A 19414-nucleotide genomic window follows, 5' to 3' on the forward strand; every position below is an offset into this window, starting at 1 on the left:
TTTTGTTGCTGTTTCAGCGTTGCACAAGAAGCGGAAACACGGAACGGGACTTCCTTTGGACATGCTACAATCTCACTGGTGTACATGCGCTGTTTTTGTTCCGTTTATCAGGAGCAAGACAGATTATTCACTCGATGGTTATAATTGATTAACAGTTGTCCTTTGGCTTGGCTCAATCACCAAACAATAATCAGTAATCCAAAGAGACTGTTAACCGTTTTACATACATTTTCCATTATATAACATTGTATATATTTCTAGTTGCTTGACTCATTGACCTTGCCTTGGTGACCAAAGTGCCCTCTCAGGTGCACTTCAATTGGAGAAAACGTGATGTCCTTTTTGGTAGCTATTCCAGTGATGACAATTGTAAAAGAATGCCATTTGATGCTTTAAAATGGAAATAAAAAGACCCATAAGGGTGTTCTTCTGGTGCATAACACATTAATGTCGTATAGGCTGGTGCTAATGATTTGGGAATGCACTCCTCACTTAGGCCTATCTAGCTTTTACCTTAAAACCTTTAATTTATTTCAAGTTTACCTTAAGTTTCCCTTTCTCACAACAGTATATGTATTATAAAACAGTGTATTTTTATTTTATTTTTACATTTTTATTTTAATTAGTCTTAATTTTTATTATTTTCTTAGGACTTAAGGGGGTCGGGTGACAGACGTGTGATATGTCTTGTAAGCTACTGGATGCCTAAATTTCTTATTGTACACACCATCTTCAACTGACTCAGAGACACAGTGTGAAGGTCTTGGTCAAAACGAATCACATTGACTTTCTATTTTGTTCATCAACATTTTCATTCTATAGTTAACTTGCCAATCCTCTGAACCAACTGTCCATTTGTTATATGTTCATCCTCAAATTCTTTGGCCAAAAAATGCGCAAGTGGACTTTGTTTGTCGGTTTGGCCAGAGTAAGGTGTTAATTAGGAGGAAGGGACAGGGAAATTATATTACAACATGCTAACAAACCATTTGATATTCTGGAATTTAATTTCATATGCTTATTTACCATTCTGTTGTAATAATAAATATAATTTGATGCCATTTACATTCCATACCGGTTGGTGGCGGTAATGCAGCAATTCATTAACCACCACTACTAGGAGAAGAAGACTGTATCCGGTCTGTTTATGGAAGCCATGCCCATTATCTAGCAAGGAAATGCATTTTAATTATACACGTATTTAACGCGTTAAATCGGAATGGAGGGTGTACAACTACGGCCCTGAATCCCACTTTAAGGTGAGGTTAGTAGTTTTCTATTGTTTCCTTTAAGCGACGTAAAATGAATGTGTTTATCAAGGCTAACGTTAGCAAGCAGCAAGCTATCATGTCAGCTGTGAGTTGATCACGGCGCTGCTGCAGTGCTATGTCTGCAGGTTTTTGCCTTTTATAAATGTTAAATCACATTGAAATAACAGCAGTTAAATCATGCCACCTCACTGTATTCGCGCCGGAGTTTGTAACGTTAATGACATTGACTTAAACTTAAATGTGGCTCACGGGTTTAAACCGTCGTGCCTGCAGCAGCTGGACTGATGACGTTTATTTTGTTTTTTACTCAACGAAACACGACGAGGTCATAAAATTTTTCCTTTACAGAGACCATTGATTATTTTATATGTAGGCACCTGGAAGTTTGTTATTGTCTGTATGTGGACGCTTAGAGGTTTTGCTGTTTGTCTCTACTGTCTCCTCTGCTGTGTGCACAGACATTGCCAAAGGTTGTGCTGCTAAGGTTATTTTAACTATATGTGTACTTTTGCCATTTTTATCTGCAGTTTACGATTTAGACCCACAGTAAACCCCACAACCTTTGATTCCTACAGAGCTTGTGTCCTTAGACTCGGATACAAATGTACAACTCTCCAGACTAACTGTAGTAGAATTGCAACAGTTTGAGAGTTTCACGGCACAACAATGCCCCAGAAAATATCACGGTATACAATATTAGACAATTGTTATTGTAATTAGATACACTAAACCTCTAAAATTAAACAAACACTTTATTACAGATTGCTTAAACGTTATGTCCTGATATCTGATTGACTGAAGAATACAAAAGGACATTAGAAAGGTAAAGTGCATAATCAATTTATTTATTCACTGCAATTGAGGTCAGTTTCACGGATTTTGACACGTATTGAGATAAAACAGTGATGCGATGACTCCAACTGTCAGGGATATCCATTTGGAGTGCCTTATTTATTTTTTTGAATTAAAATATTGATTTTAGGCACCAGCGATAAGATTATTGTATCACACCAGTTGGGACAACGATATATTGCGGTAGCGATATTTTGTCCGACCTCATGCAAACCTGTAGTTTTAACATAACGACCACCACATTTTTGCCATTTGTTTCTTTATTACATTTATAGATACAAAAACATTTTTCAAAACATATTAAAATCTTTCTTTGCACCCTATTATACTACATTATACAGTAGGGACATTTTGTACTGTGCTACTCAAAGACTCTGTACAGTGACTGAAACTTATCAAAGTCAGCACAGTGATCAATAATCACAGTCTCTGTTTTGGGGTCATTAGCGAGCAGTGATCGCTGTTCTGCCTCCAAGTTCATGTCCTCCAAGCCATCATGCTCACGCTACAACTCTGCATCTATACATCTGATTGATCCCTCCACACACGTTATATCGGAATTGAAAGCATGCACACGCTGTTTTATCAGCACATTTAGCATGATTTGTAGATTATAGTGATCAGCGTTTTCTTACAGCAGGTTTTTAGTGACACACGTTACTACTTGTAAGACTATATATAGATTCCTTTGAGATTATTTTCCATCCTGCCACTAGTTACCAAGAAGAAAAACAAACAATGGAGCAGAAACGGAAGCAGCTTTTGGCCACAGCTCTAGTTGTGTCTGCAGTGGGTTTTGAAAGAGAGAAGACTCTGCTGAATGCAACAACAACCCTGGTTAGAAAACAGGGAACCTAATAGATATCCTTGGTTCGCCTCAGTGTCCTCTCCATGTTTACTATCTATCCACTTTCCTGCTCTTCACTATTTTCATTAGCTAAAACTAAAATAATCCAAGTTTAAACAAGTCTAAATGAATGACAAGACAGAAAAAGCCTGACTTAAGACAGCTCAGACGTTTTATGGCCATATTACACCAAATAGTCAAGATGACGGGAGCGTGCATAAACTTAAGAGAAACCTGATTTGCATCATCCTTATACTTACTTAAGTACCTCAGATGCAGGCATGATAATTCTTCAGTTAAACTGTTTAGAGGGACATCTGTGCATGACTTGTCTAACAGGTCTGATCACTCACTAGACTTGAGAACAAATCTGTTGGTATAAGCGGCTCTTCTATAAGGTCCATTCTCCAGGCGAGAGAGAACAGCACACACTGAGACTCAGAGAACTACGACCATGTTTGAATTTTAAATATAAGAATTCAAATGATAACTCCTTTTAAACATGTAATTTATGATATCTAGCTGTGTTTTTTTACAGTCATAACGGTTAACATTTTAGGTGACTTCCTAGGTGTCATCATGCTCCTGGAGCCCAGAGCAGCTGAAGTCGGACGTGTTTAAGCGAGAAGCCGTTGCCGTCGCTGCCGTCATGGGAACGACGATGAGCGAGCCGTGTATCTACGACAAACTGTCCGAGAGCATCGACATCCTCCGCCAGTCGGGCTACCGCTACGGCATGTCGGAGAGAGAGATCGAGAGGTTCATCAAGCAGGTGCTGGAGACCAACGAGCCCAGGAGAGAGCCGCCGCAGTTCCCCATCATGAGAGCCACCATAAAGGTCAGAAAATGTTACACTGCTGAAAACATTATTTGAAGGCCTTTTTGGTTTAAATGTACAAAAAAATCATGTCTTATGTTGTGTTTGACAGATAGTAGAAGCCCTTTCTCTCTCAAGGTCGTCTGTAAAGCTTTGGTGCAGAGTTTTTGCTGTGTTTACACAGTGGAAATCCTGTCTTTGTATAACCGTTTGCCCTCTGCAGATCAGCAGGGATACATTTCAAGAGTTTTCAGCCAAAAATACTTTGAAAGATATCTTGATTGATCCAACTCAGACTGCTGGTGCGCCATGTTTGGATCAAAATCATGTAAAGTAGTGATTCTGCCATTCTAATATGGACATAAGGGAAAATAAGAGCAACCAACCAACTGACAGAGATCTAAATGGTTGATTAAAAGATTAATACAGAATATTATATTTCCTTAGGCTGTTTGAGTGTAAAGTTGTATTCATGTGTGTCCAGAGGAAGCTCCCAGTGTTGGTAATAATGTCCTGATTGTCTCTGCAGTTTGTAGTGGCAGTGGGCTTCCTGCTGGTGGTGGTGTTGGCCTTCACTTACCCCCAGAGCGCCCCACAGCTGGGCCTGGTCCACCTGGGCTGTTACAACTGGTCGTCCCCCCTCAGCCACGTCCGCCTGCTGTCTCTGCCCATCGCCAAGAAGTACAACCTGCAAGGTCAGAAGAAGACGATCACTCGGCCTCTCTTTCAGTTTCATATTTCTCATATGAAAACAGACATGTACAAAAGAGCACAGCGAGAGAGCACTGGCCAATTTATGGTCTTTTACTTTAGTGCACAGGCCAAGTTTTCATTCAATGGTCAAGAAAATGTTCTTGTAAACGGTGGAAAAAGAAATGAAAATGATGCATGTTTCCACAGTGAAAGAAATGCATGATGAACAACTAGATTATTGTAAGATGTTAATGTGTGCCTCTGTGGATGTTTGTGTGTGCATTCTCTGCAGGTTTCCATGAGTGGTGGAGTGCGGGCTCTCTAAGGCAGAATCTGGTCAACTGTTCGGGCTGTGCAGAGATCTCCTCGGTGCACGAAGTCCCAGAGAGCCTCAGAGGGACGGTGACTGTGCGACGAGGGCCACAGCTGGTCCTGCTGAAGGTCAGAGGTCAACACAAACAGGGATGGCAATATGAAATACCATCCCGTTTGAGCTGTATGGGTGTAAACTTTGTAAGCAGAATCAAAACTGTCATGATTCTGAGTAACTTGATAAATATCCCCTTTTCAAACATAAATCATTGCTAACAAATGGGATGGTTTTGTTCTAACTGGTTTGTGTTGGTTCATACTGGTCTCTGCAGGGTGGGGAGGCTCTCAGCATCCAGCGGCAGCAGCTCGAGGAGCTCTACTTGGCTCATTCAGGCTCCATGTCCATCCTGCTGGAGGAGGACGACGGTCTGCACAACCTCAACCTCGGCCTCCCACAAGGACCTGCCAACTTCACCCTGCTCTGGTACACATGTTCAAAGTTTTTCAATATTTCTGATACCTAAATGGATCTGCATTTATCTGATACTCAGTATGAGATGTAATATTTTGGACCTGTGAAGTTTCACCCATCCTTTTGTCTTCATCTGCTTTAAGAAAAACACAAAGACTCCTTGTCAACACTTCTGGTTAAACAAGAAAGGCCTGTCACTGCTTTCATGTTAAAATGCATTTATTGTGAAGCACAAACAGGAAGTAGGGGATCAGCCTTCACACTGCTTTTCTCTCTAAATGAGCAAAGAAACAGAAAACTCTATTGAATTTGGACTCTTCAGGTTTTGCAGATAACTTACAGATAATTCAGATCATCCCTAAATCCTCATTCCCTGCACTGAGTGGACACTTGTGGGTGGTATTTAGTGATTGTGCATGGTTGCATGTGCTGTGTGGTGTTGTCTGTGTAGGCGGTTCAGCTCTGGGACCAGGGAGAAGGTGTTGAGGTGGCTCTTCCCGAAGGCTGAGCTCTGCCCCCTGCTGGACAGTGCTGGAACCATCGTGCAGCGCTGCCTGGTCACACACAGCACAAACTCGCAGAGCAAGGTGAGATCACATATCAGTAAACAGTAATACAGAGATAGGTTTGATGACAGGAGTGACGGACAAAACAAAAATAAAACAACCAGCTTATAATGAACCATAAACACGATTCCTTTTGCCTAAATGGTTGCTAAGTCGTTGGCTGATGAAGAACCCTCTGTTCCCTCCTCTGTTATTGTTGTCTGTGTTTTTCAGGGTGTGGGGGTGTTTGGCTGGCTGGTGGTGGGCGAGGGGCTGCCGACAGTTCGAGTTCTGCCTGTTCAGCGCTGTCAGAAACACTGCAGCTCCTTCAACCTGTGGCTGGCACCTGGAGACATGGGTAACACCTGCAGCACTCTTCCTATCCACAAACTTTTAATGAAACAAAAAGATAATTTTAGACTGAAAAATATACTTTGGCCTACAGCTGTTAGGGCAAAATAAGATCTCATGGGCTCTGTTCTTACTTCTGGAAGAGACTTTTGTTTAATAAAAAATACATTTTTTCCCCAACAACTGATGTATAAATATATTTAGTCCCACAACCCAATGACATAAATAGATTCATAAATGTTATGTCGTGTTTATATTTGAGAATTTCTAAGCAAACAAGACCTTTTAAATAATAAGACAAATTATTTTTCTGCATAAAATATGAAATAATCATAAAGAATTTTGTTATAATCTTGTTTGTACGAATTTGTTTTTATATGGAGATTCTTTATTTTATCTTGTCTGTGTACATTTCTCTTTAGGACATTCCTCATAGATAACAGAACACAGTTACGGGTATCTTTATACAGCTACAATTAAGAGACCACTGCAAAAATCTGCTTTTCTCTGGTTCTTCTACTTTTAGGTCTGTGTTTGTTTAAAATTTTGGTTTCATTGTAAACAACATTTCTCCTACTTCCAAACAAAATATTCTCATTGAGGTCTTTTATTTACAGAAAATGACGACCAGTTCAAAAAAAGTTGTTTTTCAGAGCTCAAATAAAGCGAAGAAAACAAGTTCATGTTCATGTCTAAACAACAGAATACTAATGTTTTAACTCAAGAGTTCAGAGGTCAATGTTTGGTGGAATAACCTGTTTTTTAATTACAGCTTTCATGCATCTTGGCGCATGCTCTCCACCAGTCTGTCACAGCGCTGTAGGGTGACGTTAGGCCGCTCTTTGTTCGATGGTTTTTAATGGGGTTCGGATCTGGATTGGGCTGGCCATGACATGTAGAGAGAGATTTGGAGTGGTCTCTTATGTTTTTTCCAGAACTTTATTATTTGATGCATTTTACCCACGTGCAATATAATTGGAGAAACATAACGTGGCGAGGTGTTTAAAACCTGTGACTTGCTGTGTTCGAAATCAGATACTACGTACCGTGTCTGACGTTACCGTGTAGTACGGAGCTGTTCAAATTTATTTTGCAGTATGAAACGGCAGGCGCCAGTTTCCGGTTTTGGAAAGCGGAAGTAAACAACAGTGCTTTGCATTGTGAGATACAGTAGGCGGGGTAGACTGGTCCGATACATACTGGAGATTTTTTCTGAATCAGTACGACATCCGGGTGTTTTTGGCACACTGCACATTTTGGTCAACACGTACGCACTGCTAGTATAGTATGGCATTTCGAACACAGCCATTGACTCTAAAGCTGCTGTGATCGTCAGTATGTTTACCGATCAGCACAATGCCGACATACAGTTTACAGTACACGCACACACATCACAACCACTGAGCACTCTCGGCTGATCACGATTCAGTCATCTGACTTTTACAATCAGCTGAAACCACAAACTCAATTAACAGTAACAGAATATTTACAACAACAAGTGCTTCTTTCAGACTTTAAACAAAGCAGACAGTGTACCAAATGGCTCAGTGTCATTAACTGGAGAGAGTGTGTCGTTATAAAACCAATACGTGATTCACGAGTAAGCTGTTCTGAATGTAACTGTAGAACTTTTACCTTCTGACCTCTGCAGTGTACGCTGACCCTCGGTACTGGCAGATGGAGCTGTTCCCGGGCCGAGGCCAGAACATAATCTGTGACGGATCGGCCTTTTAACCAGAAGCTGCAGCACCGTGACGGAGGACAGGACTGAGGTCTGACTGAATGTTCGACTTCCTGCTGAGGCGTTTTCGGAGCTCGTCGGCCTTCCTGTGGCCCCGCCCACTGATGCCTTATAATCACATCTGGTGATTCTCCTTCCAGTGTCCTCAGAGAACTGAAAACCACCTCACACATGACATGAAAAAGGACATCTCCTGCAGGTTTTAAAGAAAGTCAGGAGCTTTTTCACTTCATCAGATCATCATCAGGCTTTAAACTCTGCAGCTCTCCGATGCTCTGGATGTTCTGTGCTCGTGCCATAGCTTCAACGGATTGCAGCAATTAAATGAAAGAAATATATGGATGTGTCGCTCTTTCAGAAAGTAGAGAAACGCGGTTTATCCTCTTCCAGAGCAGATCACAACCCACACGTTTGATTTGTCCAGGGATTCAGAACCACTGGTGTTGTGTTCACTGACTCCGGTTCCTTGGTTGTATTAGAGATGTCTTCTTTTTTTCTCATGGGGGGCTAGAACATAACCCCAAAACAGTTAACATGAACACAAATAAAAGCGTACCTGCTGCTGATGGTAAGACGCCTATTTTTGATGCATTTAATCGACTTATAATCAAACTAAATTATTAATACGTTCAGCTAAATAAGGACCCACATCAGACTTTGTTTCCAAGGCTTACAGTATATATTAAGCACTCTTTTTTGCAGTGCATTCTGGGAACTCTCTTTTGATTTATTTTGGTGTCGGGACTTCCTGGACATTTGTTACCCCCCTGAAGGATTAGGACACACCTGCTGCTTCATCTTCTGCTCCTCACCTGGTTCTTGAAGGGCCAGTTCACCCAAATTATAGAACTTAGTTATCTCCAGTGTGCTCCGTGGATTATTTAGAGTCACAGGAATCGGTTTCTAAATGAGATGCTCGTTGTGAAATTAATTTAATTTCACCTCTGTCGCATTTTTATGGCAGAAATATTATCTCAAAACGTGGACAGAAGATGTCAAAATTACCTGATTCTTCAGGGAGAATATGTATTTATTGGGTGAACTGATCCTTTAACAACCGTTTACTCCTCTTAACACATCAGGAAATATTTCTTTGTTTTCCTTCAAGTTCGTCAGCTTCACATGTTCTTTTAATTTTAATGACAAAGCTGCTTCTCTAATTTCAGTGTCTTTATTTATTGTTATGATTGTATGTATATAGGTTCAAGCCATTAATTTTAATAATAATAATGTGTTGTAATATTATTATTCTTTGGTGATTATCAGACACGAAGGAGGAAGCAGTGGAGGAGACGTTTGGTTTATAATCAGGGTCTGTAAAGAGAATTATATTGAATCAGTTTGCCAAAGTTAACGCCCGTCAGATCTGCAGTGTTTAACAGACGCTCTCCTTTATTTTGTCTCAGTGCCCTGAAAAATCCCTGAATTCACAAACCAGTTTCGGGCGCTTGAACAAAAAGAGTTCATCTTGTAAAGTGGACGCTGTGAATAGAAATGTCAGAGTTTTATGAGATTAAAACTTGTCATGTATTCGCTTCCATCTGTGTGGGACTTTTACTGCTGTGATGTGTTGAAGAGGTCGTTTTACTCACCGCTGGTTGACAACAGCCTCGGGAGTTTTCGGAGAACAGCTATCCAAGAGGGAAAAACAAACTTTCCTGTCCACCAGTTTATAAATTGTTCTCTAAAATGACCTTTTCCTATTGCACAAATATCCATTACAGTATGTAGCTACGGAGGAGGGTCATGTGGTTTATTTCTTCTAAATAAAGGGGAACACAACACACAGGATGTCTCATATCAATCTGAACGACTGCTCCATGTTAAGGTGAAAGAGTGAGTGCAAGGGAGAGCAGTCTTTAAATGAGTGATCAGGTGAACTCAATCTGGCTAACGATGAGTGACAAGGAGCGCAAATAGAGATTCACTGATGAGGAAAGGAGAAACAAGGAAGTGAGGAAGGGAAGTGGTGAAAGGTAACAAAGTAGTGATCAAATGTAGAACAATAGTGTTTTGTATATTCGTGATAGAACTTCAACAGGAAACATCTCCGGGCTTGCTTAGAAATCTTCATCCATCTGTTGGTGCATTCTTCTGTAATAACTTCCGGGTTATCTTCAATAATCGTGACAACCGTGGACGTCTGGTTATCTGGGACGTATGCGCCCGCATTTGCCTTTCATCGCCATAAGGTGCCGCCAAATAGAACGAAACTGAGAACTTCGAGATTATATCTCAAGTAAAATAAGAAAATTCTCTCCAGTAAGAATAGATTTAAAACGGTAAATAAAAACCTAAAGAAGACAAAGTTCGACCACAGTGACAACAAACCTCTTTATTAGTCAAAACATGAATAATCTACATGTCAGAAGTTTAGTGAAATTATTAAAGTCTTGTTTTGCTTTGCATAGATTGAAACCTCAGCTCTCCAACATAATCATTTACAATAACAGTTTAGTCACTGTCTAACCTTCGCCCCCCCGCTGGGCTTCAAAGACATGAGAAGGAGGAGTCGGTATATTTGATAACTGACAGTAAACAGTGTGAAGTGTTTAATATGTAGTCTGTAATACAAATGATATCAGTGCAATACTGAAGGCGTGGAAGTCACATAGAGGGACTCTGATGCAGTTTGAGGTCAAAGTGCGAAGCATCAAACTGCATCGATTTAAAGGGTCAGTTATCTGAAACAAAAATATATAAAATCTCTTCTTCCTTCCAGTTTTGGTTTTACTTATCCAGGTTTTCAGATTTCTGTCTCATTCACAGCGTTGTTTGCTCTGTGGATTACACAAAATTCCATTCACTTACATTGTGTTGTCAAGGAGTCATATCTGCAATCTTGTACAAATAAAGACCAAACTATGTGACTGGATAGAGAGAGCACGTTTGGGTGTACTGCCCCTTTAAGAGCCACCACACCAGCAATAAGAGAGTCTTTATAAAAAAAAGCCTTTAAAATTATTTAAAAATGTTAGATCAGAGTAAAATGAGTTGTTCTGCTGCTCATCACGTCCCCCCGCCCAGCAGTGGAGACGACTCGGAGGCTTCACGTTTGTGGCCGTGCGGCAGGTCGTACAGGTGGCTGCTCTGCAGAACTGCTTCAGCTCGCAGGTCAATTTTCTTCATTAAAAAGAGACAACATAAAAAGTTAGGATATGTGAACCGCTTTTCTGTTTGTCTAAAGGATAATAATAATAATAAACTGTGTGGGTAAAAAGGTGATTCAAAGTACCTGAAAGTCTCTGATGTAGGTGAGGAAGAACATGATGAAGGAGAAGGCCAGAGACCATTCAGACACGGTGCTGATCATGTGAGCCGTGTAGCCCTGAGAGAGACAAGAAACAAACCTCAATGATGCAGATGCTGCGTTTTTTAACCATCCACCAATTTCAGAGAAATAGAAGTATGTTCATATTTGTGGACTGCTGACCGTCTCTCCAGGAATCCAGTGCAGCTTGTGAGGGACGTCCACTCCCCTCAGACTGCTGTACATGATGACTGATGATATGAACACTGAGGAGAAGGCGCGGTTAAGGATCACAGCTCTCTGCTCTTATACGGTATAAATACAAAACATACAAGTGTAAGCGCCAAATTGCAGTGTTTCATTGTAATCTCTTGTTGGTAGTGTGGGTGTTGCTGTGATGCTACAGCTACAGGCATAAATGGTAAGGAAGAGCACTGTCAGGTCAGGTGTGCGATCCTGGAAGGGCATACAGGTTTTGAGTGCTGTAACGCGAGGGCTTTGTCAATGCAAATTTGTTGGATTATTTTCTGCCATGGACCTTTTTCACTGGAATGCACCAATGGATCAGTAAATGAACAGTCCTTGAACACATCATGAACACACCATACAGCTTCTATGCTGAGTTCTGCCTTTTGTTTCCTAAAACAAAATATAAATACATGTGCTAAAATATAAAACTTTCATGCAAAATGTTGTTGCTTGTAAAACAAAAAGCAGAATCTAAAAACAAAGCCAAAAGGTTTTTCAATAGTTAAGGTTATAGAAGAGTCAGAGGTTAAAGGTTGTTAAAGTAATAATCTTGAAGATTTTCATGTAAATAAATGTCTGTTAAGTCACTATCTGTCGCCGAATGAGGTAACACAATGGTGATTGAGCCCACTGTTGAAAGCCTTTGCATTTGCAGTATTACAGACTGGGTGTCTGTGGCGACTCGCGGAAAAAATCACAAGCGGCGCCCAGTTAGTGACGCGTTTTCCATCAGCAAGCAGTGGTTGGTCTGCCAGAGAGGGTAGGCGGAGCTAAGCGGCAGCTTTTCCGGTCTCTGCAAGTTTTGGGAGTAAACAGTAATCTACTATGGCTGAACAAACAAAGAAAAGATGGATGACTACAGATACAACTTCAACAAGAAGTGAAAATCCAAAGAAAAAGAAACAAACTCGACGCTCAGATGAAGCAAACAGTCTAAAAAAGGAAAGCGACCGTCAGCCAGGAAAATCAAGAGTTACAACCGAAGCCAACCGTGGACGTCACACATGCAACACTGTTTGGATATCTGGGAAGTGTGCTCCCGCAATTACCGTTTATCACCATAGGTGCCGCCAAAAAGAACAAAATTGAGATATTCTAGATTACATCTTTAGGTTCCTTTTCCGGAAAAGAGCAATCTCTCAAGGGCACTTGGGTGTCGACATCCTTCTTCCCACTGACTTTGTTTACAGCAGGCTGAACAAACATTCAGGACTAGTTTTTCCTCACTGAATTATTATGGTCTCGCTACAGCTCTTCTCTTACTGACTGTAGAATAAACCCTGTTCCATCACAGCTGGACTCTGCGTGTCCTGCTGTATTCACGTTAGAGGATACTGCTGATGATGCTGCACAGGGTCCAAACTCCGATCCCGAGCCGGGCCTTGTAGGTGGTCTTACTGTGGACGTGAGGCTGCATGTAGAGCGAGAGCAGCGTCTGGACAAAGATGTAGAGAGCCCCTACCCCGAAGGTCAGCACCGCCCCCACCAGGTGCATGGAGAACAGGGTGGTCTTCTGCTCTGACACACACACACACATTCACTGCTAACATGTTCAACACTTCAGACTTTGTACAGGTGAACTGATCAAACCAGCAGGACTCACCTGGAAGTTAGCGACCACGCACATCCCGAAGGAGCTGATCCAGCCGAGCAGCAGCCCGATGCGGTTCAGTCTTTTTAGTCTGAGCTCGTCCTCACCTATCAGAGCCTCCACCTGCTTGTAACGCACGTACACTGTGGCGATACCTGCACACACACGCATGCACACAGACAAACAGCAATCATTTCTTAAAATGATCATAGTTCAAAAATCAGCCAAAATTCAGAATGTATTTAAAACAATAACTTAACAGCTAACTATAAATAGATCTTTAAGGTGTTCAAAGAAATTAAATTATAAACAATAACTATGATTCACTATATACATACAACAGTAAAATCAGGGTAAACTGACGTAAAAATTATGGTTTAATCAAATATATCCGTTTGATGAATCTAAAGGTTATCTTGAAGATTTAATATATATATATATATTTATAAACTACAAAACCCAGGTTGACATCTTCAAATTATATTTTTTTTATTTGTGTTTTTATTAATACACTCTTAAGAACGGCTTCACATACAGTTTGTTTGTGTTACCTAAAAATGCTGACACGTCCAGCATGATGCCAAACACACACCTCTCTGGTGGCATCGTCCCCGTGTCGCTGCAACACACAACAATGTTCATTAACAAGAAGCCGTGTTTTTTTTACTGTTGAATTAAAAAAAAAAAGTTTTGGTTTCCAAAATATTTTATGAACCAAAATGTAAAAATCCTAAAAGGTTTGTTATAGTGTCAATACTGAAACTCGTGGACGATAAACTGGCATCAGTATCCGATAAAAAGAAGGAAAAATAATTCAGGTTAATACAATACAATTGAAGGTATACGCATCATTACAATTTTGCTTATATTAACTTGTAAGAGAGGTGTGTGTGTGTGTGTGTGTGCCAACCTGATGTAAGGCACCAGAGGATCCACATGTCTCAGCACCACCGCTGTGATGTAAGCGAAGATGAAGGACGCCGCCGTCCAAATGACCAGAGCGACGGGCAGGAAGCACAGACCCTGCTGGAACCACCACATGGTCCCCTCGCTCTGTGTGTGTGTGTTGATGGCTAAAGAACATTAACACACACGTTAACACATCTTGAGTAACAGCACACAGCAGACATCAAACACTATTTAATTGGTGTGGGCACATAGTATTGGGGTGGAGGTTTGGAGGAAATTTAGAGTGTTTAAACCCTTTTTTTCCTGTATTATGCTGCATTTTTATGCACTAATTTGTGCACCAAGTGTCTTTATTTATGTAGAGGAAAACATAAATGAAAGCTTTCTTCTGCTGCAAGAAGTTCACATTGACTTAAAGAGACTTAAATACTACAATTAAAAAAATGGAGATTGATAATTAGCGGATAAAAAAACAAGGTAGAACCTCAGGTCAGAGTTAATACACTACAGCCAGTAGTGTGTTCATTCCTTTGTTCATGGAAGTAGATTCACATTTTAATAAAGTGTTTTCCAGGCTTGGGGATGGTCTGGAAAAAAGTACATGTCCATATTGGATAAATGCAGAATAAAATTTTATTTTCAATAGCCATTACTTTTTAGCAAATATGAAAAATGAAATGAATGCCCTTGTGATAAAATCTGGGATTAGAAAACAACAGTCACCGTATTGTTTTTATTTGTTGGGTAACTAAATATTCCTTTAGGAGAGAGCTCAAGTAAGTGAAGCAGGAAACAGCATTTTTTCTCTCTAATATGATTAGTGTATTGGTTTTACTGAACTAATCAGGGATAAAATGACCCTGAATTTGAATAATGGCAGTTTAAATCCAGCTAGAATGGGAACTTCATGCAGAAAGAAAAGCTAAATAATTTTCCTATTAAATAAAAATAAAAATTGTCGAATAAAAATAAACCCGAATACAGGAAGTAAAGGGTTTGACAATCATAATCAACCAAGTTTCCTGGGTAAATGTACTGTATTTAATTGTAAATATTAGGCTAACCGTGCTCTATTAATTTGTGATTTGATTATATGATTACCTGGGAGGTAAAACATAAATCTTAAAATTAACTTAGACGCTCCTCCAACAACAGCTGCAATTCGGACTTTAGACTGTTAATTTAAAAGATAAGAATTTTATGGTACTGTACAAAGAGCTTTTTTGCAAAGCCCAGCTGTTCTTAGTGAGGAAGTGAAACAGAAAACATAAAATAAGCCGTTTCGCTGCTATTCTGGCGGACAAGAAACCCACACCAAACTCCATTCAAATATCGGACGATTTAAGCTTTTTCAACACGAATCTTACACATAACAGTCCACACAGAATATACTTACACACACATAATGCTGTCATACAGTAACATCGATTTGTTAGAGAATAAGGATCAATACTGTTACAAAAATGAAAAACAAAAGGATTACAACCAACAGTAAGCTAGCTAACGTGCGCTACCCACAATAGCACTCGCCAACCAAGGCTAAGGGTATGTTTAATCGTTTTTATCAGTTGGATCTAACAGCTGCTCGCTTGAGGAAGAGACGTCACGTGAACCAGCCTGACAAACAAAAAAACTGTTTTTAACTGAACGTAATGACACTCACGTTATTGGAGTCTTACAGCGATCACAATCTTCTGTAATAATAAAAGTCCTTTAATCCAGACTTTCACTACCGGACTCTGGTGAACAAAACCTCCATTAAATGTCAATAATCCTCAATTGGCTGCTGTGGTAGTTTGCTGTACTGCCATTTAAAAGTAAAGTTTGAAACTCAGCATAGCGGAGTTGTAGCTGCTCCGCGGCTCTGACAGGAGTCGGGCACGCATGCGCCTGTCAATAACAAGACAAAAAGGAGGGACAACTTTGTCCTGAGACTTACCTCGCAGGCGAGCCTGGCGTACTAGTACGAGGTATTTCAACTGAAACTGTTGGTGAACACCAGTTGAAATTAGGTATTTAAAATCCTCAAACATAAAGGAAGAAGTTTTGACTTTGTTTTGTTCTTAATGAAATACTGAATGTTAAAGCTCCTGTGAGGAACTTTCTGGTTGGGGTTGATTTTGGCGCCCCCTGTGGACAAAGCCGCCTTATCTCTTTGTTGATTTTGTCCTGTACATGCGCAAGTGGTGTTATTTAACAAAAAATGTTTATCCTGCTTTCTTTAACAGTCATGTGTATATCTCACATTCAATTTTAGCCGTGGAAAATGTAAAAAAAGGGAAACGTGCAGTTAACTGCTTCCTCTGACACCTACCCCCCAGCGGTTTCAGGCATTAAAAATAACTATGTAGACATAATCAATCTTGTCGCTAATGTTCTGTTGGCTTTTGTAGGTCATATCGAGTAATCAGAATTAATTTCAGTCTGTTTCATTACCAGCGAAAAACTCCTCACAGGAGCTTTGAGCTTCCTTTTTTGACACGTTTACAAAGCCTTTCTCTAGTTTTCATTAGGCTATTCTCAAAACTGTTTTAATGTCTTTTACACTCATGTTTGATGATGATGGAATTGGGTCAAAGTTTAAGACCAACATTTAGAATATACATATTTACTTTCTGACGGAGAGTTAGAAAAAAAAAGCCAATATTTGTCTTAAAAAAGTTTAGCTTAGCACCAAGACTGTAAACAGTTAGAAACGGACAACCACTTCTTCAACACATTAGAGCTCTTCTGTTGAGCATGTGCAAAATCCAAAGAACAAAAACTCACATTTTTTCATTTCTCTAGGGGTTTAATAATAGTGTAATTCTCGGCTCTGAGCTGTTGCAAGGCGACCATCAATGACCCGAGGAAATCACCGCTTCGGTCCAAAAATAGTCACAATAAACAAACTTGTCTGTAACAGTAAATTAAGATATTAACTCTTTGTTTTATTTGAAAAAAAGAAAGAAAACAATATATAAAATGCTAATAACAGCTGCTGGAAGGTGAATTATGTTATTGTTTTGACAGAGCCAGGCTAGCAGTTTCCCTCTGTTTCACGTTTTTGGCTAGGCTAAGCTAACAAGCTGCTAGCTGTAGCCCTATCTTTCACAGATTGATATGAGAATAGTGTCAATCCTTTAAAATCTCTGCCACAAAGTGAGTATTTCATTTACTGGAGGACTTTTCCTAACAGTCTAATGTTGATGAAACAATTTAAAAATGTTTGAAATTGTTTGGAACTTTTTCTTTTCTTTTTTACCGTTTCCAGTAAAACACAAGTAGAAACCTGAATCCAGGTGTGAGTATGAAATTTATTTGCATTTATAGGTGAAGGAGAGAGATTTCCAGGTGATCTTTTTCACTGTACTCATCTTAGGAACACACTGTCTGACCTGCACACCGGTGATATACCTGAGAGCTTGGCAGTCTGGCCGACAGAAGACAAACTTTTACACAAGCTTTCGACAGTAGAGACACACACAGTGACAACATGCTCAGCTCTGTACAAAACAATAGAAAACAAATCGATTTAAGGCAAACTTTTACTAAGAACAATGAGCGAGTCAACCTGACATAATGAGCTGTTCATGTATCTCACAGAGTTATTATGTTAAACAAAGAATCTCCTACTATAGTACAAACTGTACAGCAGAATAGTTCACATGCAGATTAGGGCATCAGTTCTTTTACCATCTTCTCCTGTAACTCCCCGTGTGCACAGACACGACTGTGCCAAGATATTTACTGTAGAAAATAAAGGATAAATACTCTTAATGTGACATTTATACGAATAACTGTCTGCGGTCAACACTGTATTTAATGTGCCTGATCACTTAAACCGATGACATATGTCAAACTGAAACATTGAAAGAGAAATGGACCTTTAATTGCTGAGTTCCTTAAAGGGTCAGTTCACACAAATTACAAGAATTATTTTCCCACTAAACCCAGTTATTTCATTTTATGTGCCAGTGTATTAAGATCAAAGCAAAATATTAATATTAAAGCAAAATACAAGGTAGGTGAGTGTAATTTATAGTGCGGAACAGAAACTTTTGTACAATGAAACGTTTATGCTAATGTAATTATTTCTTAACACAAAACAATAAAAAATAAAATACTGCTTTATTCTCATATTATGGAGAGTTTTACAGTATTACAGTTTCATTCTCAACATATTATAATTATATATCCCAACTTTATACACTTTCACCTTTTATTTGGACTTTTTCCTCAACTTTATTCACAAATATTCCAACTATTTTTGTAAAATTAGGATGTTTTTTTAATCAAAAGTTTTACGCTTTTTTACCCCATGTATGATATATAAACATGTTCTCCCGTTTGCAGCCTTTTCAGAAACATTTGTGGTCTTTTCAAGTTAAGACTACCATCAAAATATATTACAACATTCTCACAAGTGCAACTTCTTTTCAAACATTTAAATGGACTTTAATTTGATTATATTTTAACAATTTTGTCACAAATAAATAATAATAAATGAACAGGTAAGTGTGTTTATCATTAAAACATTTGATTATTTTCCTTCTAACAGCAGGGAAATCTTATAAAGGACTGACTCTGTTCTCAATGTGTTTAATGTTTAGAATATTGTTCTAAAAAAATCTTATATTGTTATTATATATTCCAACTACTGTAAATACTGTGTGACTTCTTTGCTGCAGACTATTTAATGAAGTACACCTTTTTAATGTCTGAATATTTGATCTTTATTCTACAAATTTTATAACATTTTTTTATAATAATCCATCTTAAAGATACTGGAAGGCATTTGAGGACAGAAGATGTGATTTTGGTGAAATGACCCTTTAACACTGGTGTGTGAATGAGGCTTTGTCTCTACGAATCAGACAAACCGCAGCTTTCAGATCACTGCTTGGTACCGAAAGACTAAATATAAACAGGCACAAAATGGGACAGAAACTAAACTCTGTAGTTAAAGACAAACAAGTTCTCGACATGAAAACACACACTCAGTCGCGGCGTGTGTGTGTGTGACAGTATCAGATGAGCAGCAGCCTCTTCAAATAAACATCTTTTTATTGTAACTGTCAGGAGCTCGTCAGTAACCATCGTAAAATCTGTGATGTCACCATGTGACGTCATCTCCTGCACATTCAGTCCATATGCACCTGTTCGGCCTCAGCAGGTGTGTTTAAAGGGGAAACAAAATGTCAACAAAATTACATTAGTTTAAGTTTCAAACGGGGATCTGGTAAGTAGGAAGGGGTGAATCGTTCAAATAAATAACCCTCGTTAACGTCAACAAATCCAATGAAAAGACCAAAACAAAAGATGCACTGATTCTACGATGGAGTATTGTCAGATATATCTTCTTCCTCTGCACCAATTGTTCCTTAATTACCACAAACATGGACACAATTTGTCGTATATTTTGGCTCGATAACACACAAACCCTCCTGCAGCTACAAACACACTAGAGCCTGATTTGAGAATAACTCTGCCGCTGAAATTGTCCCAAAAAGTAAACGTTCAATTTTACTTTAC

The 19414-nt window shown here is 39.3% G+C and overlaps 2 protein-coding genes across 3 annotated transcripts; one reads left to right on the forward strand and one right to left on the reverse strand.

Annotated features, from left to right (window-relative positions):
• The first annotated feature begins 1142 nt into the window (after positions 1 to 1142).
• cunh6orf89 (chromosome unknown C6orf89 homolog) lies at positions 1143 to 9439 on the forward strand. Of its 2 annotated transcripts, none has more exons than XM_069678347.1 (8): positions 1143 to 1264; positions 3542 to 3808; positions 4317 to 4482; positions 4773 to 4921; positions 5125 to 5276; positions 5716 to 5851; positions 6044 to 6167; positions 7812 to 9439. In XM_069678347.1, exons 2-8 carry the CDS (start codon positions 3620 to 3622, stop codon positions 7892 to 7894), a joined length of 999 nt encoding a protein of 332 aa, XP_069534448.1. In that variant the 5' UTR covers positions 1143 to 1264; positions 3542 to 3619; the 3' UTR covers positions 7895 to 9439. The 2 variants fall into 2 exon arrangements, with proteins under 2 accessions (XP_069534448.1, XP_069534447.1); XM_069678346.1 differs by having other exon boundaries at positions 1143 to 1259.
• A 777-nt stretch (positions 9440 to 10216) lies between these two features.
• On the reverse strand, positions 10217 to 15763 carry dram2b (DNA-damage regulated autophagy modulator 2b). Its single transcript, XM_069678482.1, has 8 exons — positions 15564 to 15763; positions 13902 to 14064; positions 13543 to 13610; positions 13004 to 13146; positions 12736 to 12913; positions 11335 to 11417; positions 11137 to 11229; positions 10217 to 11024 (listed from the first exon to the last, which is right to left on the reverse strand). The coding sequence occupies exons 2-8, from the start codon at positions 14030 to 14032 to the stop codon at positions 10911 to 10913; spliced, it is 810 nt and encodes a 269-aa protein (XP_069534583.1). The 5' UTR covers positions 14033 to 14064; positions 15564 to 15763; the 3' UTR covers positions 10217 to 10910.
• Between the last annotated feature and the right edge of the window lie 3651 nt (positions 15764 to 19414).

Source organism: Semicossyphus pulcher, unplaced genomic scaffold, assembly GCF_022749685.1.
Source record: "Semicossyphus pulcher isolate SPU_LCO1_2020_fin unplaced genomic scaffold, fSemPul1.0.p SCAF_3, whole genome shotgun sequence".
Classification (NCBI taxonomy): Eukaryota; Metazoa; Chordata; class Actinopteri; order Labriformes; family Labridae; genus Semicossyphus; species Semicossyphus pulcher.